We start from the raw sequence: 27,351 nt of genomic DNA, 5'->3' as shown, positions 1-27,351 counted from the left end.
TAGAGAAAATGGCAATGGTGCTTTGCCTCAGTTAACTCTCTCATCGACTATTAACGTTTTCTGCTTTGTGTGTTCTCAGGTGAGCAAGCAGATCCCTGCAAGTTCCAGGCCTGCAATGAGTTCTCCGAGTGCTTGGTGAATCGCTGGAGTGGGGAGGCTGAGTGTGTCTGCAATCCCGGCTACCTGAGCATCGATGGGCTGCCGTGCAACAGCATCTGTGATCTGCAGCCCAACTTCTGCCTGAACGATGGCAAGTGCGACATCAGCCCCGGGCAAGGCGCCATATGCAGGTAGGTCATCCTGTTCAACACATGGCGAAGCCATGCTGCCTCCTCTGTCCTAGCCTTCCATGAGAGTTGTGCAAAATTCCCCAGGGTAACGCATAACAGGTGAGATGCCAATGGTTATCAGTCATGTAATGCTGCTGAAGGGTTAGTTTGCTTATGTAAAGTTTGGAAATGAGACAGTTACAAACGTGTTTAGTAGAACAGAAATGCCAGTCCGCAAAACTATCTAGGGAAAATAATAGCAATGAATGTATTCAGTTGTTAAAATCACCTTCATTGACCTTTTGAGACAGAACTTCTCTCTGGCAGTTTCCTTAAGTAGCAAAGTGTTAGATAATGTCATAAAGCATGTATGAGTTGATTCTGTTGCAAAAATTCAGATTTGAAAAGCATCCTTATATGTATTAAAAATGGTGCTTTTAATTAAGAAAAACATCATAAAAGTAAAGCATTGGCAACCTGCGAAAAAACATGTGTGGTTTCAAGACGCAGGCCCCCTGGTTTAAATTTTGTGATTTTTAAGATACAGATGCATGTGACTGGGATGCCTGTATTTTACAGGTAGGTGAAATGATTCTACGAGACACAGATAAATTGATGTGCACTCCAATACTGCACTTATTTTTTTTCCCTTTCCAGCAATGTAACCGTCTATTTTTAGAAACTACGTACAGCCCTCCACAAAAGCTAGGAAAATAACTACAGAAAAGGAAGGATAGCTACTACTGGTTATTGTTTATTAGTTCAGGTCCTTTTTTTTAAAAACTTACTTCTAACTTTTCAAGTCAATCTTACAGTCCTGGCTTCTAACAGGAAAACAATATAATGCTTTTTAATGCTATGAGGCTGGATACTTTCACAGATACAGTATAATTTTTATCTTATTTATATAATACATGAATAAGAAACAAGTATCTGAGCTCAAGCATGCTCTGGCCAGTATTTTTGAAAAATATTTTGAAAAATATTTGTAAAGTATTTTTTTTTGAAAAAAGCAGTTTGAAGAAATTCAAATACTGGTTACTAATTTAATAAACTCTCGTAGTAAATTAAGTCTTTTGACATAAATATCTAATGTGTAGTATTAATAAGGCTCAGTACTGTGAGTGCTTGTAATACCTTGCAATTCCTTGATTTTTTTTTATAGTAAAAAGGCCCCAACACCTATAATGCGGCTGTATTATTTGTACTGGTATGTTTAAAGATGATATTAGTTACAGCGGTCATATTCAGTACCATGGCAAGGCAGAAATAATAATCGCTGATTAAGGGAGCAGCTGCAAAGATACACTTTTAGGCACCCCATCTTTCTAGTAATTTATTTTGTGTCTTTAATCATTGTGGAGTTTACATACCATAAACATGCTGTTCATTAACACGCCTTCATGTGTATTTGCATTACAAGATCATTAAGACTACATTTACAGTGTTTACTACATCGTGTGCAAGGCTCTGTCACTGCCTAACTTTTTACTTGGTCTAAACACCTTACAGTTTTAACATGTTGCAGGATACTCTAAATAGCAAAAACCACAGGCTTTTTGCCATTACTAATGTTTTGTCCTTTTATTATTTTTTCTATCTCTTTTCACTAAACTCCTCAATAACAAAAGAGGCTGTTCACAATAATAATAAAATGTTAGTGCTTAAGCATATAAATATATTTTTAAGATAACTAAGGCACTGTCATAAGAAGAAATGAAATACATCTGCATTAACTTAAGTCATAGTTTTTGGCTGGTGTTTGAATTCCCAGTGTTTCCTTTTTGCAGGTGTCGTGTAGGAGAGAACTGGTGGTACAGAGGGGAGCACTGTGAGGAATACGTGTCTGAGCCCCTGGTTGTGGGTATTGCCATTGCTTCTGTGGCAGGGTTCCTTCTTGTGGCATCTGCTGTCATCTTCTTCTTGGCCAGGACCCTTCGAGACCAATACACGAAGAGCGACACTGAGGACTCTCAGGGGTAAGTGACGCCACCTAATATTTTAAAGAACATCTGTCACTAGGAGGATAGTAATTCTGTCGTAAGTCTTAGCAGGTCATTGACAAGCGACAGGCTGCATGTATACGCACCTCCCAGTGCCAGGCTGCAGAGCTCACGGTTTGTTTGTCGCTCCCCCAGGCAGGGTGACAGCCTCTCGTCCATTGAGAATGCCGTTAAGTACAACCCCATGTACGAAAGCGATACGACTGGCTACAGCCACTACTACCGCAGGTACCCTCAGCTAACATCCTACAGTTCCACCAGCGCAGACACGTCCACCGACTACAGCAGTGAAGAGATAAGGCACATTTATGAAAACAGTGAGCTTACAAAGGAGGTAAGTGACATGGCTTTTATACTGGCAGAGATGTACAATAGCTAAATAAGTCACAACTATGGCTGCTGCAACTACATCGGAGGAGAGAGAAAGGCCTTCTTGACCTGCTTGCTATTAAGCGTATGGAAAGGAATGGGTGTGCTTGGAGGAGTAATGAATTTCACATGATAACAGAGCTGACTGCCTAAGTAGCTGCATGAGGACTGGAGTGGTTTGCTTTAGTGCTAGACATAGTCTTTAGCTTTTAATGCCAACTACCACATGTAAGACAGTTGCAGTGAGATGGTGAAAATCCAGAGCCTCCAGGCCTTTAATACAGAGGTTTTGAAGTTTAGATCTTTCTGACCTGTGAGATGGATCATATCGTTCTCCTTCCTTGTTGTGTACATGGTATCCAGCGTTCACTCTAGCAGGCTGAGGAGAAGGGATTTACATCCACGAGCTAACCGCAAATCCTTAAGCGATGGTGAGAGGTGTGAATCCAGCTTGGGTGTAGGGAAAAGTATCTGTGAGAGAGAAATGGTTTTGGTAAAGCCTTTTAAATGCCACATTCCCTCCAAGCCCTGGTTTTGATTTAACAGCTAAGTACTACTGGCCTCCAAAAAATGAAGTGCTTCGCTTTTAAAAATAGCATAAAGAATTTTAGTTCTGGGCTGCCCCATTTCGAGATCTTATTGAAATAGCAAAGCATATGAGTTTCATTTTCCAAGAAAAAGAATTCAGCTATTTCAGGAGTATTCTAATTTCTGTTATGTACCTAAATTTATCTTCCTTGTATTCTAGGAAATTCAGGACAGAATTCGAATTATAGAGCTCTACGCTAAAGACCGTCAGTTTGCAGAGTTCGTTAGGCAGCATCAAATGTGAGTAAAATATCTTGTCTGGCTAATTCCTTTAATGTTTTCTCATGAAGCCTTCACTACATCGCTATATTCTTCATATGAAGGGTCTAGAAATGCTAGGGCACTAGAAGTTAAGATTTCAGCATTATTGCTGAAGAGGTTTGACCCTTCTAGAGCACTTAAAATAATCACCGTCAAAAGTAGGTATCCCCAGCAGCTACGTTCAAAGTACTGAAGAATTCCAAAGTTAATGGGTGTCAGAGGAGCGCTGACGGACATCAATTAGGCCCTTCAAGTACAAATAGAACCTTCTTACCTCTTTTTAGCATCGTTAATATTACCTGGTGTTAAATTTAAATAAAAATTTTAAAAGCATACTAATTGATCTTCCATGCTCAAGACTTGGCAGCTAACCAAAAACTAGCAGGCCACTAGCACAATACTGTCTGATATTGCGGAGACGTTATCAGAATAAAAAGCTTACAGTTCCAAACAGTTAGTCAAGCTGAGCTGTGTGCTTTGATGCAAGTTAAGCATGGAAAAGGCTATTGCAGAATTGAACTGGTTTCTCACTGTAGCAAACAGCAAATTACAGATAGCTCTGTTAGTTTGAAAGATACTGCAGTACAATTCCTTGGGATCAGATGAAAATTAACTGCAGTAGCAAAACCCTTGTGTTCCAAGATCACCAACTCCACTTCTTTTAATTGAAAATAACTGCAGTTCACATTTTTCCATGTCAGTTGTTCATTTTTTCATCTTGAGACAGATCAGCTTCTAAATTTTCCACAGCTGGAAAATAGAAAGGGCTGCCTCACATGAGCCTTGAATCCAAAGTTTGAAAGAGACTAACTTAATCATTGCTTCTCTGTTTTTCATTTCAGGAAGCTGCTTTAAGAAAAAAAAAAAAAAGGAATCAGTAGAAAGCATGTGGGAGATAAAGACTACCTTGTTGCCATAGCAATGGGCTCAGATGTAACTGCAAAGTTACTTATAGTCTTAACATTGCATGGATGGATACAGATGTTTTCTAAATGACTGGCTGAAATGTACAGATGTCTGTTTATCTCAATTACCTCCGGCTTTTCTGCATAAAGTGACATTTTAAAGAGGTGATCCGAAGTGGCAGAGGTTATGAAAGTTCATTTTCTTTAACTCTGAAATGGACAATGTGAGTTTGTATACCAATGCAAAACAAACAAACAAAAACAAAACAAAACAAAAAAACCAACAAACATACAAAAAAAAAAGAGAAGATACATGCACAAACTAAAAGTAAAATGCACCCTTACAATTCCTGTCTGGCATTTATCCCCTTCACTGGAGCCTACTGTAGCAATGGTACAGGTATAAAGCAGTAGTGGGAAGAGCTCTTTAGTTTGCACATGAATGGTTTGTAGGAGAGAACCGTGATGATAAAATGGTGTCAGCATTATTGTAAAGCATTCCTGTTATAAATACAACCCTAACCTCACTGCAGAGGCTGTTATTTTCTATGGCTGCCTGCTTTAACTTTTGTCAGCTGGCATTAGCAAAACAGAACCCAGTACTGGAAGGCTCTCCCCAAACACTAAGCATCACCGCTGACGTTCAGTCACCACATCTGGTGCCTGAGCAAGGCAGAGCTGTAATTCTGCAGCATCGTGTTGTTAAGTCGAGATAGTTGGCTCTCCAGCTGCTCCTGACAGAGACACAAGCTGGGGCACAAAAGGGCTTCCATTATAACAATATTCTGTAAAGGTTAAGTGACTAACATAGAATTTTGTTGTACATAGACAATTTGTTGTTAATATGAGTTGTTTATCTGTTATTTATTTCCCTGACAGCTTATTTTCAGAGTGCACTTAATTGTTGAAATAGGAAGATTAATAGTTTAACGACGAAATGCTAGTGGCATTGGTGCCCATCTTTTTAAAAATTGTATTTAGTGTTTACTCCACATTGAATTCAGCCAACTAATAGTTAAATTTTCTTTACTGAACTGGGCAATAGCCTGCTGTGGGCTGTGTTTCAAAATCAGGCTGTGGTATTTAAATGGATGCATATTTGGTAGATGGCAATTTTTTTTATTGGGAAAAACAAACAAGCAAAAAACCCCAGCTCTGGTAATCTCAGCTTCATGGCAGTCAGGGTAGAATTTCTCCAGCAGGAGCAGCCAGCCTCAAACATTTTAAAATAGCTGAACCGAGAGGGGTTGCGTGTCCTGAGGTACAGAAACTGAATTTTATCTTGAAGTTAAGACAAGAGTTTTGACTGCATGTTAAGGTATGTGGGACCTCTGCTCAGTCACCAAATCTGTTGTTAAGGCACTAACATTGCAGTCAGGATTAAGGCACAAAGAGTCTCAAATCAGCCTCTACCTACAAAGAAGGCCAAGGTAACTGTTATCTTTACCAAGATAATTATTTGTAGTTCTCAGCCCATGTGTGCCAACAGCCAAATGATACTTATTAAAATTCAACAATAGTGAGACTTACTTACTTGTCTATAGGCCGCATATCTAAACCAGTAAAGATTTCAGTGTGATTCCTCTTCCTCTTCTGGAGAGCCTCGCTGGATCATTTGCATGGTGTCTTCTTGCCTTGAGTAGCAGGCATGGTCATCAGAGCCATGAATCTGTCAAACAAATGCGTGCATAAATCACTGTAAGTCCAAATAACACCAGACAGCTGAAAGCAGTACAGTGCAGCTTCATGTTGTTGGGATGTGATGTTATCAGGCAGAGCTTACCTTGTGCTGTGTGACCCTGGGCTCTTAGAGCAGCGCAGCGCTGGTCCGGACTTCGTAAGGCACAGCCCCACTCTTGCAGGGACATGGGTGAGCCGTCCTGGGACACTGAGGCCTCGTGGTCACCACCACTGCACAGCGCGGGGAGGTGCCAGGCTTGGGGTTCGCTTCTGTGCAGCTGGGCTGTCAGTCCCGGGGAGGTTCTGCACTGCCTCTGCTAAGCTGGGTACGGCAGCTGGGACCAGGCACCTGCTACAAGGTATTCAGGTATTTGCTGGGCACAAGCTGAGGAGATTATCGGTTATGCTGAGCACAAGGCATTTTGTTGTATATACAGTGTATTGTTCCTTTTTGTGTGTATACATATAAACATAATGCTATCTTATTTTCACTACAATAAAAATACAATTTCCAAAATATTTTTTTCCTAGAAAATTCACGTAGAGACTATTTGATTTGAAGAAATCTATCTTAGGCACAGACACATGAATTTAGTATCAGAAACGGTTTTTTTTTGTTGTTTTTTTTTAATGAATTGGGTTGAGCTGTTGAACTCATTTTTAGCACGTGCCAAGTGTAGGTCTTTATCACTTGCATGGTTATATCCTGAAAATTCATGCTGGAAAGCATGCAACTGAGTGCTTTGATTTCTATTAATGCTCTTTGCCCATTTTGAGGCTCTAATCAAAGAATCAAAATGTGCTGTTACTTTGGTGATCTTGATGACTTAAAAAACCTGACCCCTCCTCCAAATGGCTTCACATAAACTTAGAACATGGCAAGAAGGACTTACTGAAAAACCTCTAAATATCCTAATAAAAATCAGAACAGGCTCTCGTATATACATCTACCAGTACTTGTTAATAGTCAAGATGCAGTTTTTCACTTGCTTCAAGTAAAAAGCACAGCTTTGAATGATGGATTAATTTGATAACGCCTACAAAAGCAGTTACTGTTTGCTGAACACTGACAGGTCTAATTGCTTGCCACCCCCAGGCTTGAAAAAGATGAAAATGAGGCCCTGAAAGACACTGTCAGCTGCCCCTTTAACAGAGACTCTCAGACACATAGCAACAGATTTTGGACCACACTGCTCTGTACTGCAAAAACCACTGGGTACAATTCAGCCTTTAACAATTTAGACTTTAACTCACGTTCCTGGTCAGAGCTGCTGGAATCAGTCCTTGATATAAGGCAGCAGAGGGAGCATGGGACAGCTCTTCCACATGGGGTCTGTGGACAGCAGGGATGCCACGGTGCTACAGCTCCAGAGCAGGGACAGATACCGCATCCTGCAAAAACGGTCAGCAATGCCAATTTGTATCCGTAAGCACTCTAGGACAGACCCAAACTGACTTTGCACAGCATATGAAATCCAACAGAGCATTATTGCCATTTAAACATTAATAGTTACGCCCAGCAGTTTCATGGTACTTTTTCTACTCCAAATGTCCTATAACCCCAGCAGCATTGCTCTCTTATCTTTTCACTACTTGATGCTGGTTGAGAACAGAAGCCTTATTATGTTCTACGTAATATCCATGTATTTGCTTTGGTTTCTCAAATGAAAAAAAAATAAAAATAAATCAACAAATCCAAAGCTACTTCTGGGCCAGGAAAGGATTTTTTTTTTTTCATCTGTCAGCCCAAGCTGGGAAATTTTGTTTTGCCACATTCAACACTAGTTGGCTCCCCTGCTCCAGATTATTAATGGCCCCAGGAATTTTAGTTCAGTTCCTGTCCTCTTAGACTCCCCCCTGCTGCGCCTCACCCTCCTTGCTGGCTCACCCATGACACTTTGCAGGTGGAAACACCTTCAGCAGGCAGGCAGCTCTGGCTGGAGAATGCCAGCAGGCTGCAGGACTCAAAGTAACAGCTCACCTGAGGTGCTACGGTTGTTTAGGAGACAGCTCTAGAGCAGTTCAAAAGGTGTGCTCTTCGTTGAGATCTGTCTTCGTGTTGCATTGAAAACACAGGAAAACCCTCTTTCAGAATGAAAAATGCCCACAGTAGTGGAATTTTGTTGTACGCACGCCAATTGATTTTTTAAATCAATTCTACTGTTAGCACATCTAATGACTATTTTAACGTATTTATTAAAGATAAAAGTTGCAGTCAGCTACAGTTAAAGCCTTCCCCTTTTTTTTTTCTTTTTTCGGGAGATCCCCTCACCAGGTCTCATTTACACAACCCAAACAACAAATACAAAATACAATCTGTCTTGAATCATAGAAGGCTGAAATGTTAGCCAAAAGTCTTATATTAAACACAAATCAGAGTTAGTGTTAACTGCAGTTGTGATTGCATCTCCACAGCTGATTACCAGATGGGGAAACTATGCCTTTCTGGAAAGGCTGACCTAGTTTGAACAAAACTGAAAGCAGCAACAACAATGGATACGGCCATACATCAAGACTTTATGTGGGCATGTGACTGGTTGAAAGAGGGCAAGAGAAGGAGCAGTCTCTTAGTAGAGAGTATACAAATAGTCCCCAGATTGAAAGACCTCCACCCACTCTGGGGAGAGAGCTCGAAGGGAATTTACTCACCTCCACCTAAAAGAGGATTATGCAGTGATTAAGTGATCTCACATACCAGAGAAGAAGGGGAATGCAAAACACTTCAAGTAGCAGCGCAGGGTTCCAGTCTCCTAGCCTGAGATACAGGTAACTGCTGGCTGTGCTTTGCCCTTCACAGTTCCAGTCATCTGCTTGGTTAGGGAGCGGCTGCTGTTCCCTTCCTAATCTCCAGAGTGGAGTATTAGAGGTCTTTGATCTGCAAAAATACATAATGCACAATGTGTGTTGTTTCTTAAAGTTCTGGTTAAAACCAACAAAACCACCACCGCCACCCCACCTTCCCACAACTACTTTTTTAGGGTTTGCTTTCCATCAGCTCCTCTTAAGCATGGATGGAAACCCACAACCAGCCCTGGTAGCAATGCAGCGTGGTGCTAGAGAGCTCCTCTCTCCCCACCACACCAGCATCTGTAATTTCAGCTCATGCTTGCCCACGTTACAGACAGCAAACCAACAACCCAGCCCACAGTGAAATACCTTCCCAGGGCTTGCAGTGAATGCGACTGTGAGCCTCACACATGCAGAGACTGACTTTTCAGAAGAGCCCGATCTCCTGCGTTAAGCACACAGCTCCTGATGGGAGCTGTCATGGCTAATGCCAACACCGAATACACTGAGCTGACTGAAGGCAGAATCAGGGGACACATGACTTTGAGCAGGCTGATGTTCAGTGGTTTGGGGCCATCTCTTAAGACACCACATGACTTCACTGACTTTTTAGAAAGGCGAACCACAGAAGAGCATTGCACTTACCTGCCAAGAAAAATGAAGTTCGTGGTAAGGCATTCGAAGTAGAGAACCAGTCCACAGTTTTCAGGCAGCACAAACCAGTCTCCAAAAAGGGATGGTTTGGCTTGGAAAGAAGGAAGAAAGAAGGGTTAGGTGCTATGCAGTAAATTAAGGTTATTATTTTAACTTGTTTTCTATACATGAAGAAAAGAATCATCCCATAATTGCTATAGTTTGATACCCATTCCAGTCAATAAGCTGCTCCTGGCTACGTATACGTAATATTGATTTGCAGAGGGGAGGGAAGAAACCTGTGCAGCCTGCAGCTGCCACATCCAGCGATAAGCAGGAAGGAAGGATGAACCACCAAACGTGCATCTGGCAAAGGAGCTTAACTGGACAAGGCCAAAATTTTACATCTGAACTATCGGTGAGGGGCATGCACAACTGAGTACAGCAGAAGTTCTGCAGTTTCACTGCTCAGCACCTATTTAAGAACTGTCTCGTATCAAGTGCCCTCAGCAGTCTGCTAACAGACTTGTAAGCCATCAGCTGTTCCTCTCCAGATGCAGCATTGCAAACAGTGTTCCACGTCATGATCTAAAAACCTGATGAGCTATGCTGACCGGTATGTTCCATAAACATATAACAAAACTTGCCGTTGTTGAGTTATTTGTGTGCAAAGAGCAGATGATTTTATAAAATGAAAAACTTGAGCTGGCAGATCATGGGGAAGGGGGAAAACACCCACAAGAAAACACACAAAAGAATAGAAGAGATTCATTCCTGTGATATAGGAAGCCAGAGATGTGAATTGTCCAACCCCACTCAGCCTCCGTATGAATCTCTCATGAACGTTTTTCAAAACAACTCCAGTCTCTAGAAGGATGTTGTCCACAGGGTTGCAAACAGCCCTCATTCTGCTCTGGGAAATGGGAACCCTCAAATCTAGCCAGTCTAAGACCAGTCAGCAAATGGAGGACACATTTGAGGACCAAATTTGAAAACCAAGAAGTATTTATCCAGTTTTAAATGTCAGACCACACTAGAAAACTACATGCAATTCATTCTGAAAAACAGAGTTGATACAGCAAAATACAATTACCTGCTCGGATGGGATTCTCTAAGACCAACTGTCTCACACAGCTGGAGTTATTTGCTCGTTTCAGGACTTCTGCTGCCTACACAGCACTTGCTTCAACACCTTGCTGTTGAGAGGTTTCTTCCCCCTAGTTAGTGGGAAAAAATGGCACCGGGCTTCAGCTTGGAGAGGCCTGATCTAGAACTTGGTTCTAATGAAAGAAGTGCTCAACCCAGCCCACTTGCAACAGTGGTACTTACTGCTCTACATCTGTGTCCACTGGACCTTGCTTCAGGATGCTTCTGAGAGGGCGGGAGGAAGGGACGGAAGAATGGAAGAAAACCAGACAGAAGACGAAGCTTGGCTACATCTGGGTCAGCAACTGCAAATCAGAAACAAAAGCTTAAGTGAAACTGCAGCCTTAGGCACACTACAGCAGAAAGCAAAACAGCCCTGCTCACTCCCCTGTCCCCCAAATCCACCCCTGCTTTCTTTTAAAGACAATTTCTAGGGATAGGAGAAATGCCAGATCTGTTTTCACAACAGCAGTGACAGGAGCACAATTCCTCCAACTTCAGAAGAAGCCTGCAGGGACATTTGCACTGGAGAACACAAGGTGCTCTAGGAAACACTCATTTCAACTCTGTTTGGCATGTGCACTGAAACATCTGCTCTGGTTTTCCACACTCAGAGCACGGTAAAACCAGAGTTAACAATCTAACCTCTGAAATGAACTATGGAATGAACAAGAGCCAAGCCAAAGAATACCTTCAAACTGGGGGAGGGAGGGCTGAGGGGAAGAGCACTCAAGTTCCTTGCTGGTGCCAAAAGTCACAATTTGAAATCTCTCTACTTTTCCACATTTTTTCCACTAAGATGTGGAGAAAAAGAAAACACTTCATTTTTTTTTCTCTTTCCGTTATTACAGGCTGTCCTCTAATTTCCATAATGAGCTTTTCTATTTTTCTTGCTCCTTATTCATAATTACGCAATACTCAGACACTTACTGCCCAACTCCAACCCTGCATGCCACTATCTCAAAACATTTATTAGTAGCAGCTTCCAGATGCCACTCTGAATTCAAGCTTGCTTGATTCAGAGTCTAAGAACAGAGTATCTTCCTATCAGTCCAGTCACATCTTCATCTTTGATTTTTCTTTAATAAAATATTACAAGAGCTTTTTCCAAAGCAATGCAGCAAAGGATCTCACTAAGACACAGGGCAGATTTATCGACAGCTATCTGAGATGCTGGATGTACAAAGCCCTTCTTGTTTGCATTCCAGTTCAATGGCAAGCCCACAGTCTGCACATCTATACCTACTAATGTGGGGCAGAGACGCTACATTTCCTCCGCGGTTATGGTACCAAAGGGTGACCAACTTAGCCACGTATATAGGCTTATTCTGCATCCCAAGAAGCAACATATCGGCCTACTGTAGTTACAAGGTTTCTGGCTGACCTCCAACTGACTAAATCTCATCTGCAGCTGCCCTCAAAATACTGTATGGACATTTGTGGTTCTCCTCAACACCACCAGGAAAGCCAGATGCAACCACAGGCTGCCAAGCAACTGTCAGCTCAGCCAAGTTACTGCACCACATGCGGACCACAGACAACACTATAACAAAAGGGGAGACTTTGCTTAGTTGGGACTCAGGCCAGTAGTGACAAGAGACCAAGGTCCTGTGTGAGGTACCACAGACTGAAGTTCAGTGAAGGCAACTTTGTTGTCTTGTTTAAGCTATTGTACACAGGCTGTATGGCCACTCAGGCTGCTTCCAGCACTGAGCCAGGCTGCAGCTCTAGGCCTGTTGCAGGGGAGCACACAGGACAACACAAGGGATGGCTCCACTGCCTTGATTGGTGACAAAGCTGTAGAAAAACAGGCCGGCTGCAGCAAGTACTGGGCAACTGCTGGCCTGGAAGGGACTGGCATCCTGCAGGAGCGGGCAGCAGCCTGCTACTCTGCACCCTGAGTGACAGGGACTGTCCCCTGTGTACTCCCTCCTGTGAGCAGGGAGGCCAAGTCCTGGTCCCACAGCCACCAAGCCGGCAGCCCAGCTGTGCTGAGGCCGTTCTCCAGGCGGGGAAGGCTGGGAGGGCGCTGGGCACTGCTCACTGCCAGGGACGGGAAGCAGCAGCTACCAAGATGACTCCTTGCAGTGTCTCCAGAGCAGACAGCTGCACAGAGACCGGTAACTGTTCTTTTGTGGCAGAGGGCTGCTGAGAACTTCAGGCACTTACCCTACACACTGGTTCCATGAGTGACTGCTCTGCAGAAGACATCAGCGACTGGTATGGTCTTTGCTTCCTAAAGAAAGGATGAATTCAAAGTGTCAACATAAGAGGCAAGAAAAAAAAAAAGAGCTTAAATTATTTCTTTAAATCAGCCTGCAATATTTAAACCTACCATTTTTAACAATCACATTGTCAACTCAGATACTAAAACACTTGTGGAAAAACCTGCTGCAAGGTGTTTCAGAAGAACTGAGAGCTTCTAGTTCCATTTCTTTACTAATATATTGCAATAGCTTATCAGTAAATAGCAGCTGAAATATTCTGTAGAAGACGGAGCTGTTCATCCAAACAGCCTATATTTAAGCACTAGTATTTGCACCTACCAGCACAACATCTGTATTAAATCACATTAAATATGTTTCCTCCTCATCATCATCCAACTGTGCACGCTTCAGTCCTGTTCTAGAGGCATCATGTTGCTATCAGGGTGCTTTCTGCGACCATCTGGCTGATATCCCCCTGTGGACACCTACTAGCCTGAAGAACATCCAGCCATTGAATCTCTGAGTGTCCTACAGCTCCAGAGGTATAGTAGGTACAGTCTCAAAACCTCATGGTGTAGGTAAACTCTCTTGATGCTGATCTTTTGCTTATTATCTGCCTTCAAAACTGCTGCCCACCCAAGCAGTCAGCAGGGTCCAATCTTCAGTCTCCTCCCTGTATCACAAGTCAGCCCTGCTCCCAGAACCTCAGAGCGGTCTAATCCCAGGCTGGTAGGTTCTCGTCAGCAGTGACAGTAAGCAATGGCCATCGTTCACAATAAAGCAGGGTTTGTACTATTAATGAGATAGCATCCATCAGAACACCTATCACGTCCCAAATCATAAAGCTCACTTGCAGTTTGCCTCTCTGCCAAGGCTGCCAGTGACAGTCCTTACACCCACTGGAGGCTGGACCACCAACTCATTTCACATAAGCCCCAAGTGACTGTCCGAGGGCATTTAATGTTCCGCTTGGCACCGAATCTCAGGAACACTCACATAAAAAGAACCCAAACCAAATACTCCACGTTACACTTCATCTGAACGTTATCCACATAAATAAGCGCAGCCAGTAATGAAAGAGAGATGTCAACACTACAAGGCGCTGAAAATTATTTTAGGAATAATGAATGCTTCGGGGATTAACAGTACCATATGGTACCTTTCACCTCCAACTTACTGGTACAAATCCAGTTAGAGCAGTGTGGATAAAAACCTTTACCATCTGGTGACTTATTACTTTATGGAAAATAAACAGGTGTTTGTGTCTCACACACCAAATCCATCGTAACTGGAAGTCTCGGTGTCTTTGTCAGTAGAGAGATCAAAGAGGGCCAGAACACTCCTCTGTCTCCCCCAGTACAGCTGGTCCATTGACGCAAGAAGTGAGGACAGCTGAGCACAGTATACTACTACCACCCACTATCAGAAACTAAAACATGATCTACTGTATTTCCAGCAATGACCTTTTTCAGGGAACAGGAGGATTTGTGGCTTTCAAACCGAAATCTTGTCTATTCACCTTCCTGAAGCAACAGGCATAACAATATTCTCTCTCCCTCCAAGCTTTATCTTGCTTGGGTTCTTAGACTGTCACTGCTACGACAGCACTGCTATAAAATATTTCAGTTAGCAGCCCTCACATCAGCCTTGACAAAGAAGCCTGAAGTAACTGGCACCCACACCTCAGTGAGTCCATTTGAGCACGAATCATCTTTCTTATTCAAGAGCACTGTCAGAGTTGGAGTTACCTGGTTGGTTTATAAATTTGCTCTCCCGTGCTCCAATTTCTCCCTGCTACTTTGGAGATTTTTTCTATTATGTGAAAACTGTAAGCATCAACTGTTAGTTCTGAACTTAATAGCAACAGACACAGATATCCCCTGAGCTTCCTCTTCTCAATTTATTTGAGAATCACTTTTTGTACAGCAGAATTTACTGTCTGATTAATACATCCTATTTTTGTTAGTGGCATATGGGAGCTTCTCTGAATAGCTTGAGATTGCAAGAGTCAGAAGACAATGCGTTTGCCTTCTTTGAAGCTCTATTTTTATCCTGGAGCAAGCAGGGCTTTTTTGGCCAAGGCTGAATGCAGCTACTCTCACATCAGGTGATGACTGAGAGCACAAATCACATCAGAGAAATCTCTAAAGTTTCCTTGGTAAATCTGCACCTGTTGTTTTGTAGCCTCTTAATTGAAAAAAAAAAAAATCAACAGTAAGTATTCTTAATTTCATTACCCTGTGTACACTTTGAACACTGCAGATCAAAGGCATGGCAATCCTGGCCAAAGCCTTTCTATTATTCCTCTTTTGACTGTTTTACGAGCATGATTAACATGTGTCAGATAAGACAAAGCTAGGAAATAACTGAGAGAGCTTTGTTAAACCAAAAATCTGCCAGAAATATCATCCTACAGATCGTATTTTTTCTCATTGTTCACCAACCATGCTTGCTCGCTGGTCTGACAATGTAGCCTACCTGTGCCTAGGTGGACTGTCCAACAAGGCTCCACAGGGAAATCTCTCATCCACCTTCTCTTCTGTGCTTTCCCAGGTACCTTTGAATTCGTATCCGTGCTCCTCCGAATACATACCAGTGCTTCATTTTAGTCACTAAACATCCAGGGCCAAAGCTGGCCCTGCACAAAGGAGAACAGCTTGCATTATTTCACAAACATAAGGCAAGACTGCTTAATTTGAGCCTTACCTTCAGACATCTTCTTTGTCATTCCTAACAACTTGCCTGTTTCTTGTCAAAACGTATGGCTTCTCTTCTTCAGTTGTGCACTAATCTGGCCTTCCTACCCAGAAAAAAAAGAAAACAAGAAATTGCCATCCCCTTGACACATGATAAAATGTAATTACTAGTTGGCCAAAACTAGACTGATACCCGAAAAAGAGAAACTTCCAGCTCCTCTGGGACCGTGCATCTAAGGAGCCAGAGAAATGCCCTTACAACCCATGGGAGTTCCATCAGTGGTCCCACCACGCAGTGCAAAGATCCCTGAAGTAAATGCTTAGAAGCCTTGTGGTCCATGCAGGAAAGCGCATTGTAACCATGGATGCAGTAACATTCTTCTGGGCAAACATAAACCAAGATCAGACCCAGATCCAGATCATTTGTTTTACCTTTGTAGTGAAACAAAAGGAAAAATGTCTCTATCTTTGTAATCAGAGAGATCCAGATGCTAGCTTTTTGTATCTTCACTTTCAGAGAAAGACTCAGTCTGTGGAACTGCCCATGCAATAGAAGTGCCACCAGCAAAGCTATGGTGGGGCCTGCAGACAAAACAGATCACTCAAGCATCCAGTATTCACAGCACTGGGAGCTTTGGGTAACAGAAGCCCCATCCCCCAGGCTGCTAACCCAACCAAAAAGCGCTGCTCGGCCTTCTCTCCCTGTGCCCACTTGGGCACTCCTGCTGCTGCCCACGGCATCACCACAGGTTACACTGAGCTAGGTGCTCAGCTGCAGCAGGGGGCCTAAGCCAGACAAAAAACATGGCCCTAAGAAATATTTTAGCTATATCGTATATCGTAACAGTTTGTTTTGTACCTGCCTGGCAGACCACAATGCTTATGCTATTACCTGTATGACCATTACTACTATTTAGCAGTGTGTTTCTTCAGTATTTTACAGTATTGACTTCCAGCCCTCTAGTTGGGATTGCTACCAATACCTTGAGCTATCAAAATAGCTGAGGAAATCAATCAGACTCCAAAACCCAGTGTTCTCCTTTTCTGCAGAGAAACAGGAAAGTGGGAGAAAGGAAAATACTTTCACACACGTGTTTGCACACAACTTGTGGCTAGGACATCCTCTTTCTCAGTTATTGAGGTCAAAGTATGAAGAACTGCAGAACCCTTTCATTAATAACTCAAAAATATGGATACAAGTCTGCCTAGACTTTATGTGTACAGTTGATCCTTTTAGCTCAGTCTCCAGGTATGGGGAAGAGGGTGAAATAAAAACTGCAGATTTTTTTTTCCAGTAACACACAACTGCCAGCCAACCAGCTAACTGCAGACTTCAGTGCTGTCAGATGTACTAGACAACACTCAAAAAAAAAAAAAAAAAAAAAAAAGAGGGAAGCTGATAGTATATTCTCTGTTTCTTAGCCGTCATTTTCCCTGCTTCAGTTTCTGTTTTAGCATCTGATTCTTTGTTCCCTCCTTTAATTTTCTCAACTTCTAGCTTCATTCCTTACATTACAAGCATAGTTTGTCATTTTCTCTCTTCATAAAACAGGACCTGACTAAATCCTGTACACTGAATGTACCTAATGGAATTTTCTCATGTCCCACCTCAGGTGTCTTACTTTACATACGGCTGTGTCCCCTTACATCTAGCTGCCTTTCATTGATTGCATTGTTGCAGCCCAAGTTCAACAGCCTGAACTAATTAGTGAAGAGGAGGACTGAAAGGTGGCCAGCTTGCTATATATCTGTAATAGGAGAAGCTGGCTGAAACCGGGGGCGTCTTCATCTTGCATACAAAGGCGTTTAGCAAGATCCAGTGACCAGATGGTGAACTTAACACAAACAACAAATGAGAAGCAGTTTTCCTGCATTTAATCACGCATTGGTTCTGGAGGGGTTGCTCGGATCCCGGACTCACTCCCACTTGGAGTGCTCAAACCCAGATACTTCCCCCTGCCCTTTCTAAAAAGGGACACCTGAATTTAGCCTCCAAGGGGAAAAAAAGCAGTGGCCACTCGTGAAGGCAGCTGGCAGCAGAGCCTTTTGGCACAAGCAAGTGTACTTCATTCTTGTCCTCATTTGCACCTCTGATGCAGCTGGCTGCACAGAACTAACAAACTGCTTTAGCCTTCACTGCCTGTCCTCAGCTGCTTTTGAGCAATTCTGGCTTACGTTCTTCACACACTTACCATGATATTGCCGAGCTGCAGGTACAGAAACACTTGTATAAAACTGAGTTTACAGAGCATAAACGTCTCTGTAATACCTGTACAAAACCTTAACTTTGTACACACACAGCACTATTGCAGCCAGCAAGTTTGCACCATCCTGTTCTCTGAAATGGAAAAGCGAACAAGGACTAAAAGGGACAAAGCTTCCGAAAGCTAGTGTATGCACACACACACATTATGTTGAAAGTTTCCCCTGGGAAGCTGCTCTTGAAGGCCTTGATGTCCACCAGTGCTGGTCACTCTTTAAGCGATGCCTCCTAGAAGCACAAGATCAGGCGATTCCTAAATACCGCAAGTCAGGCAGGCGCGGCAGGAGGCCGGCGTGGCTGAACAGGAACATTCTGATGGAGATTAGGCGGAAACAGAGAGTGTTTCGCTACTGGAAGGAGGGCCGGGTGACATGGAAAGAATACAGGGATGCTGTTCGTGTTTGTAGGAAGAAAATTCGTGTGGCTAAAGCACACCTAGAGTTGAAGCTGGCCGTGTCTGTGAGAGAAAATAAAAAGGTTTTTTTTTAGATATGTGAATGGAAAAAGGAGAACTAAAGAATACATAGGGCCGCTCCTTGATAGGGAAGGTCTCCTCACAGACAATGACATAGGCAAAGCAGAGACGCTTAACGCCTTCTTTGCCTCTGTCTTCAATGCCGATGATGGGCTTCGGGACCCAGGGTGCCCTGAGCTGGAGGATCGGGACGGTGGGGATGACAAACTCCCAACCGACCCTGAACGTGTGCGGGATTTGCTACTCCACCTGGATCCCTACAAGTCCATGGGTCCGGATGGGATTCATCCCCGGGTGCTGAAAGAGCTGGCGGACGTCATCGCGGAACCTCTCTCAATTATTTTTCAACGATCCTGGGAGTCTGGAGAGGTCCCGGTAGACTGGAAGCTGGCAAATGTTGTGCCGATTTTCAAGAAGGGTCAGAAAGAAGACCCTAGCAATTACAGGCCTGTCAGTCTCACATCAGTGCCTGGTAAAATCATGGAGAAGATGGTTCTCGAACTTATTGAGGCGCACCTGGGGGACAAAGCAGTCATTGGTCCCAGCCAGCATGGGTTTGTGAAGGGTAGGTCCTGCCTAACTAACCTGATTTCCTTTTATGATAAGATCACCCGTATGGTGGACCAAGGGAAACCAGCTGATGTGATTTTTTTGGACTTCAGCAAGGCTTTTGACACGGTTTCCCATAGGATCCTACTGGACAAAATGTCCACCATACAGCTAAATAAAAACATCATACGATGGGTGAGCAATTGGCTAACGGGCAGGGCCCAAAGCGTTATGGTGAATGGGGCTGCGTCAGGCTGGCGGGCGGTCACCAGTGGGGTCCCTCAAGGCTCCATTTTAGGGCCGGTACTTTTCAATATTTTTATAAACGATCTGGATGTAGGAATAGAAGGTATTTTGAGCAAGTTTGCCAATGACACCAAACTTGGAGGAGTTGTGGACTCGAATGAGGGTGGAAAGGCCTTGCAGAGGGATCTGGATAGGTTGGAGAGCTGGGCGATCGCCAACCGCATGAAGTTCAATAAGAGTAAGTGCCGGGTCCTGCACCTGGGACGGGGAAACCCTGGCTGCACGTACAGACTGGGCGATGAGACGCTGGAGAGCAGCCTAGAAGAGAGGGATCTGGGGGTCGTGGTAGACAGCAAGTTGAATATGAGCCGGCAGTGTGCCCTGGCAGCCAGGAGGGCCAACCGTGTCCTGGGGTGCATCAAGCACGGCATCACTAGTAGGTCGAGGGAGGTGATTGTCCCGCTCTACTCTGCGCTGGTGCGGCCTCACCTCGAGTACTGTGTGCAGTTCTGGGCACCACAGTATAAAAAGGACATGAAACTGTTGGAGAGTGTCCAGAGGAGGGCTACGAAGATGGTGAAAGGCCTGGAGGGGAAGACGTACGAGGAACGGCTGAGGGCACTGGGCCTGTTCAGCCTGGAGAAGAAGAGGCTGAGGGGAGACCTCATCGCAGTCTACAACTTCCTCGTAAGGGGGTGTCGAGAGGCAGGAGACCTTTTCTCCATTAACACCAGCGACAGGACCCGCGGGAATGGGGTTAAGCTGAGGCAGGGGAAGTTTAGGCTTGACATCAGGAGGAAGTTCTTCACAGAGAGAGTGGTTGCACACTGGAATAGGCTCCCCAGGGAAGTGGTCACTGCACCGAGCCTGACTGAATTTAAGAAGAGATTGGACTGTGCGCTTAGTCACATGGTCTGAACTTTTGGGTAGACCTGTGCGGTGTCAAGAGTTGGACTTGATGATCCTTAAGGGTCCCTTCCAACTCAGGATATTCTATGATTCTATGAAAGTTTCCCTAGTGGATTGGATTCTTACTTCTGTAAGGTCCAACGAGGCCCTCTTCTCCCCAAAATTTTACCTACTCACATGCCTCAAATGCAGTTCACATGAAGCATTCACAAGGAAATTGATCATGTTTTAGTTGGTCTTTTATTGAGTTCTGTATCCTAACCTGATTCTATCTTTTTTTCAGATATTCTTCAAGCCTTTTATATACAACATGGCCAAAAACAAGCTCAGATTATTCTTCTTTAGTGATACCATGGTTATGACACTGACCACAGCATCTTTGTATCCCTTTCTCCTCTCTAGCCTGCGCTTGATGTTTCTTTCTCCCTGTATTTCTAGAATCTCTCCTTATCAGTGTGGCCATTTTTCGTTATGGTCCTTAATGCTACTGACTATGACAGCCAAAGTCACCACTGGCCTTTCTATACTCACCTCCTCAGGACTGTTCAGCACGGTACTGACAAGGTAATTACCCTACCTGGTAACCATCTTGCCCACAGCTGCCTGGGGAGGTATCCTGGTCCCCTTTCCAATCAGCTCTTTGAACCACTTTTAATCATGATTCCTCGCTGCACCCCTGCAAACAGACATCAGTGGTATTGCCAAATATTCACTTGCTCAGCTGCAAATTGAAGAAATAAGAACTTGAGAGTTGCTGCTAACTTGAAAGAGAACAAAAAAGCAAAAAACGCCACACACACACACAACACCACACTTGACCAGAACCCAAGAATCCCATTGAGAAAATAAGAAATGGAAGTTTAACTTCTTCATAATAACATGGAAAACTCTATCCCTTCCACAGTTATGTGTGTATATACCTCCCCCCCACAATTCTCAGATTCTGAATTTAACTCTGATATTGTACATTTGGTTTTCATAATCATGATAAATTACTGACATTTAAAAACAAACAAAGCCCACAATGCTTTTGTAATTAGGTGGGAAGTTTTGGGATACAGCCCTAGTTCTGTCACAGGCTTTCTAGGTTATCCTGGTCAAGTTACTAAGCGAAGAAGTTTCTAAACATGTGTCAGCCTGAAGTACTTTCACCATGACAGTCAACACCGATTCTTCACCACTACAATCAACAGGAGTACGGGGCTACAAGTATTCATGACGGGACAATCAATTAAGATTGGCATGCCTGTTTCCTGACCTATTAATTCTGCTCCTCTAATAATTAAACAGGGATAACATTAGTGCCTCTTCTGGGTGCTGAAAAGCAGAACTAAGCACTTCAGGAAGGTTCACACAGAAGTTGTACAACTGAATTTCAATGAACTAGCAAAATTAAAACTCAGCAAAACTCAACAGAGCTGGCCAATGATAAACATAAAACAAAGTAGAGAAACACCTTAAGCCTTCGTTGTGGAGTACAAATAAAGATTACGAAAGATCCTGTGTCAGCTACCAGGCATGTATTACATCTAGAAAATTCTCCACAATTTATTTTGTTCACCTACATATTTAGGTACTTCAACTTGTGTCTCAGTAACCATTGTTACCTTGTACCAAGCTACAACTAATAATTGCCTTTAAAAACTGCATGCTGATCTACCTATAAGGCAATGCCAGCAAAAAAGCTTATTAAAAAGAATAAAGGAGAAAATCTGGCCAAACTTCTTGGCAGTTTTCATTTATCCTTTAAGAACAGTCAGGAGAGCAGATGGTATACCATTCTTGTGTAGCTTCTGAGTAAAGAGAGCTGATCCTTTTACTTAAGAGTCTTATCTCTGGTCAGTCCTCTGTTTGGGAAATGGCACATAGCAAGGTTTCTCCTTGTTACAAGAACGCTTTCCTGACAGGCCTGGAAAAATTTAAGCTTTCCTGTCAGTCAGATGAGCCCCTTTATCCCATCTGGCGACAAACCTTGGATAAAAATAGACTGCCATCTGACTAAGCAACTGCGAGACTGAAAGACACATAAGCTTGAATGCAACAGATCTGTATATTAGTTGATCAGCTGATGCCTTTACAGCAACCCCTTATGGCTGCTGGAAAAACATGTGAGACTTCTTTCAACAGTGCACTTTTTGACAAAACTAAACACAAGAAAACAAGCATCTGTGTTTTTTGTTTGTTTGTTTGTTTTGGAGTAGACATACTACAGCTTCCCTGTTTTAGAGATGGCTTCTTCTATGTAGAAGGTCCCGTGCTATTTTCTTTTCACCAATCCTGTTTCTCTCTCCACTTTCACTTTTTGGGATAGAAGAAAAAGATAAGACTCAAAAGCAAACATACTTCAGATGACCTAAAAGATACCTTTGTAACGACTGAGGTAACACAAAGGAGTCTAACATACAGGAAGGACCACTGTTGGCTATTGGGAAGGTAACAGGACACACACAGATCAGTCTGTATTTGTGACAGTAAAATATTTCACGGTGCCCTAACAGTATTATGAGCATCAGGTTTTAGACAGATATTTATTCTGTCTCATGTAAGTTCAAAAATAAAACAAATCACTGAAATAAGCTAAAAAGAGAGTCAAATTCAAAGTGAAAAAACCTCCTCATTTCAGATCGAAACATGCTTTATCAGTTTGGTCTTTTGAATTGGCTAACCCGAAAGAAGCGAGAGAAACTCTGCTAACATGAAGTTTGAATCTCTTCTTGTTACTTTAGGTTGAATAAAAATTTGTGGTAGCTCAGGATTCCCTGAGTTTATAACTACCAAATGCTAGCAATTTTTAAGTGTAATCTTTGAGGTTTTTTTTAAATGTATGTATACAGAGCACAACTCACAAAGTTATGCTTTGTTATCTGAACTCTGCGTTTTGGATTTGGGATACCAGAAAAGGAGTATCCCAGTTATTTTCTCTCAAGAATCACATTTTGTTGCCTAGATGAGGAGAACCTGCGAAGAGCAGAAACGTTCATTAAAAAAAAAGGAAGGGACACTCAGGTCACAGCACAAATGGGAGCTTCCTTTTTCTCCAAATGATGCTTTAATCTGTCAGAAGGAAGGACACATCAGGATGGTTGTAGTATGTACTTGTCACTATCTCAGAGCCTCCTGCTCACCCATATGCTGCTTCTCACTAAGTCCAGCAAGGAGCCTTCATCCTAGTTGTGGAACTGCATGCAGTCAGACTAAATTACTGCATCTGTGCTGATGAGGCTCAAATGCACGTGTAGGGTTAAAAAACCCTGTAACAGCTCAGCTAATTATGGCAGGGGTAAGGGATGAGAGCTGTCATGCTGGACTTGAACAAGTCATGGGAGTCAACCTGCAAGAGTATAAACTGTAAGGATTTATTGCAACACAAATGGGCACACAACCTGAGTTGCAACAGCTTTCTAGCTCAAGAAGATAGGATGTGTGAAGTATTGACTGTGATGTGTTGTCAGCAGTATGGGTAAGAAGGATATGTCCAAATGCTGCTTTTTAATTTTTTTTTCTTTTAGCTTGCTTGTGTGTGCCAAGACATTAGCATGACAAACGATTCCATAATGCCTTCTTTTTTGCCATTTCAAAATGACTCCCATCTTTAAGTGTTACTCGTTTCTATTATTCCAAGACTTTGGAATCTCAAATGTTTTGGTTTTTCTTTTAACATATTCAAGGGTAATAAAATGATTTTTATTCAGACTGTTCGCTATACCCGTACTGCACAAAGCACAACACAGAACCAGCACATGGCTGTACTCCAGCAAGCTGTACCCCCTGGGGCTTACTATCAGCCTCCTGACACAACAGTTCACCCAGCTCCAAAACAGGTACAGCCTCCACCTGGTCAGGTACAACGTGTCCCATAGCATGACACTCTCATTTACCAGAGTGCCAGGCAAACTAAATGCCTCAGCACTCAAAACCTCTTAGCCCAACTGGCCAAGTTCTCTGTCAAACCCACAACTGAAAGTGCAGCAGTGAAGCGCTGGTAGTAACAGAAGCAGCTTTACGCTTCAGGTTTTAAAACAATCTCCAGGATTAGGGATTAAAAGCACAGACTTTGAGGGCAAAGGCAAACAATCTGATTGGGGAAGTGAGAAACCAATATCTGTTTCTGAAGACGTTACAATACCGGGAACTTTATTCAGACAGTATCCAGTTGCAGATGGACAGTAAGACTTCAGAAATACATTTGCCATGGAGCCTATGGTACAGAAAGGAAGGGAATCCCATTTTCTGCTCCTCTTTTACAGAGTCCATCTCTTTTTTTCCTTCCTGCAATTTCAGTTTTCAACTAACTCCCTTCCCTACAGTGCAGGGATGCTACAATTCTCACAATCAACCATGGTTCTCACTACCATCTCTCCATTTCCACGAATGTCAGCTAAGCAGGTTTAAAAGCCCTTGCTTCTAATTCTCTTCCAGGCTTTGTTGACCCAGCTTCTGTTTTCTGCAGTTTTAAAGCTCTAACATCTTCCACAATAAGTTGAAGAGCCCTTCCTTCATGCTCATTGACCTTAATCATGACATAGTAGTGTTTAAGAAGTGTTCAGCACACACTAGCAACTAGCATGTTCTCTGCATTTTGTAGCACACTGACCCCAATCAGATGTATCCTTTTTGACAGCCTGCAAAGCATGTTACCTCAGACGTGTGCTTCCCCATAAAAAGACACATCTGCCTTTGCCATCTCATATTTTTGCCCCTTAAACCCAACTGAGTTAACCACCACTCTCACTTTGCCCACACTCACAAAAATTTTCTCACGGAGTTGTGTCAAGTCTGCACAGAGCAAGTTACATTTCTTCTGGTCAAATGAAGAAAGAAATAACAACAACAACAACAACAACAATAAAAGGAAGAACAACAGAACTTCAGGGAATCCCTGCTTTGATTTCACTGCTTTTTCTCAGTGAGTAATGCTCACCCTCTCTGAGTTCGTTAATGACAATATAGTCTTTGAAAACTTGCAAGCACAGAACCAAAACTTGCAAGCACAGAACCAAGAAACACTCCTCACATTGCTGTATGAGAGCTCTGTTGCCCATCTTTTGATTTCACAAGAGATATTCAGCCAATGCATAAACACAGAAGGAGTGCAAACCACTCTAACTGGCACAGAAATCAAAGGACAGAGGTTCTTTACTGTAGAACGGTCAGTCAGATGTAATGCCAGTGCAACACGCTTAGCTGTTTTGACCTAGAAAGTCCTAAATGAACTGTGACTACTCCGGAGACTCCTTCACCCAGCTGTGACTCACTACAAGAAAATCTTGGGCTGGAATCTCCTGCATTGCTCCTAGCCTGATAACTTAAAACCACGTCTTTTAAAATTGGTTTTTGTCTCCTAATTTAAAATTCAAGCTAAGAAAGACTGGAGTGGCAAGCACTTGGATGTTCCGGTATTAATACCTGTGTATTGTTGCCCTGTTTTTGTATCTTGCTACTGGTCTGCTTCCAGCACAATTTCTGTTTTAATTACTGCTTGCCTTCACATTATATTCTACACAGAGTGAAGTTCCACAAACACACAAAGATATCAGGCAATAAGTTATTAAAACAAATGCACACCTGCCAGCCGTGCAAGACAGCTACTTCCAGTTTGTCTGGCCCTCTCCTCATATTCCTTTGTGCCACGTGGTTACATCTCACCCTGGCTGCATCCAACCCTGGAGCATTTGCTGGATTTCTCGTGCTGTGTTTGTGCTCGCTCTGTATTAGAGGAGAAACCTCTTTCACTTGAAACGGGCACAGACTGTGTGCGGACATTGTGCACGTCCCTCTCAACTGCTGCTTCAGTGGCTTTTGAAGCCCAGCTGCTAGGCACACAAAGCGTGTGGCATCCCCAGAATCGGAGACCGGGGAGACCAGGACACCCAGGGGCGTGCCCGCAAAGGGCCAAACCTGACCCGCAGCCGCAGTCTGGGCAGTGGGCGGCCAGACCCCGGTCCCGGCCCCATTTCCATTCCCGTTCCCGTTCCCCCGGTACCGGCCCGGGGCCCAGCCCGCCGGCAGCGCCCTGTGGTCCCGCGCTGCCGCCGCCAGGGGCCGGCAGAGGCGCACGGCGGGGCGCGGCCCCGGCCCTCGTCCTCCTCCTCCTCCTGGTCCTCCGCCGGCGCTGCCCAGGGAGCTGCCCGCTGCGCTGGAGGAGCGTTTCCAGCCAGAAGCCGCGCAGCTGCGGCATCATCTGAGCGGGGAGTACATGTACGTGTCGATCAGCAATACCAGCACCGCCACAGCAAAGCTTTCCTTCAGCAAAGTCTTTTAGTGCCAATTATTTTATAGCATGGAACTCCAAAGGTTATTTGAACGTGGCAAAAAAAGTGAATCGACTTGAAGCCTGCTGGTTGTGTTTGACTAAAATTCGTTGCAACTGCAAAGGACATACAAACATTACCTCTCCTCTTTCAACAGCGAAAGATTGAATAGAGCTCTGCATGTTGCCCAGCTCTGAAAAGCTTGTGTTTCTGTTTCTCTGCAGCATTTTCCTTCTTCCAGGCCTCGGCACTTTTCTAACAAATTATTTAATAACCTTTGTTTCTCTGTGTCTGGGATTGAATTCCATTTGTTTTGCTCTACCTGTGCATCAAGCACTGCTGCTCACACAGATGACTACATGGGCTATAATGGACTCTTCTGGAAAATACTTCACTCAAAACCCCTGTATTGCTCATGGAACATCATTTGGTGAATATTCACCTGTGACAGCTGAGTCGACAGAAGTGCTGTTGCAAGTAAATAAACACAAACTCACCTTAAATGAAGTTTCACAAGGGAGTTTCATCTGTAGGTAGTACTTTGTAAAGATAAAGTTCATTAGTAGCAGCAAGATGCCTGGGGAAAAAAAAAAAAAAAAAAGGCAAGATAAGTTTATTCCCCTTGCAGGATAGGAAACATTCTTGTGCATCCCTTTACTTTCAATACCTCATGTGCAAGCGCTGGTATTTGACAAATGTCAACGAACTCTCAGCCCCTTACTTCACTGCTCCATGAAAATGAAAGGACAGCTACTCCCTCCACCAAATACCGTGCATTCTCAAACTCTTTCAGTGAAACCAGAACATATGACAAGTTGATAAAACACCCCATGCTCAGTCCTAAATAACCCCGAGAATGTCATGTTAAACCCTTACTTCCTGTACTAGGAGAGAGCATGAACACATCTTGATGTCACTTAGTTTTATAGATCTTTGCCATATTCCCCTCTCAGTTGTATCTCTTGAAGATGTCACCCTGAAGCTGTCACAGAAGGGGAAGAAAAGCAGTGACACCAAATGAATGAAAGCTAAATATTAATTGTGTCAGTGAACCTAGCCCAACTTGAGCTCTGGTTTTCAGAAACTATTTTCAGTCCAGTTTTCAGTAAGGCTT

At 43.3% G+C, this 27,351-nt stretch overlaps 1 protein-coding gene and 1 long non-coding RNA gene across 53 annotated transcripts in view; one reads left to right on the top strand and one right to left on the bottom strand.

The window, feature by feature from the left end:
- LOC101790632 (interphotoreceptor matrix proteoglycan 2) overlaps window positions 1-7,013 on the top strand; it is a 55,900-nt gene extending 48,887 nt beyond the window's left edge. For all 3 annotated transcript variants that reach the window (XM_072023721.1, XM_072023720.1, XM_072023723.1), the window contains 5 exons: window positions 80-290; window positions 2,060-2,248; window positions 2,408-2,606; window positions 3,390-3,469; window positions 4,333-7,013. In XM_072023721.1, coding sequence (XP_071879822.1) covers window positions 80-290; window positions 2,060-2,248; window positions 2,408-2,606; window positions 3,390-3,469; window positions 4,333-4,345 — 692 coding nt within the window. In that variant the 3' untranslated portion in view covers window positions 4,346-7,013. The remainder of the gene's footprint in view (window positions 1-79; window positions 291-2,059; window positions 2,249-2,407; window positions 2,607-3,389; window positions 3,470-4,332) is intronic.
- The window catches only part of LOC113841824 (uncharacterized), a 69,159-nt gene that overhangs the window by 16,431 nt on the left and 25,377 nt on the right, over window positions 1-27,351 (bottom strand). For 5 of the 50 annotated variants that reach the window (XR_011803537.1, XR_011803534.1, XR_011803542.1 and 2 more), the window contains 16 exons: window positions 26,735-26,814; window positions 25,552-25,692; window positions 20,564-20,662; window positions 15,591-15,648; window positions 15,327-15,486; window positions 12,811-12,877; window positions 10,825-10,946; window positions 10,589-10,712; window positions 9,508-9,607; window positions 8,771-8,950; window positions 7,330-7,467; window positions 6,179-6,460; window positions 4,022-6,064; window positions 2,953-3,112; window positions 2,359-2,551; window positions 1,592-2,281 (listed from right to left, as the gene is read on the bottom strand). This is a non-coding gene — a long non-coding RNA (uncharacterized lncRNA). The other 45 variants (XR_011803587.1, XR_011803591.1, XR_011803592.1 and 42 more) reach the window with 31 other exon arrangements.

This window comes from Anas platyrhynchos, chromosome 1 (assembly GCF_047663525.1).
Source record: "Anas platyrhynchos isolate ZD024472 breed Pekin duck chromosome 1, IASCAAS_PekinDuck_T2T, whole genome shotgun sequence".
NCBI lineage: Eukaryota > Metazoa > Chordata > Aves > Anseriformes > Anatidae > Anas > Anas platyrhynchos.
The sequence above is the reverse complement of the archived record's forward strand: the minus strand, read 5'-3'. Positions and strand labels throughout refer to the sequence as shown.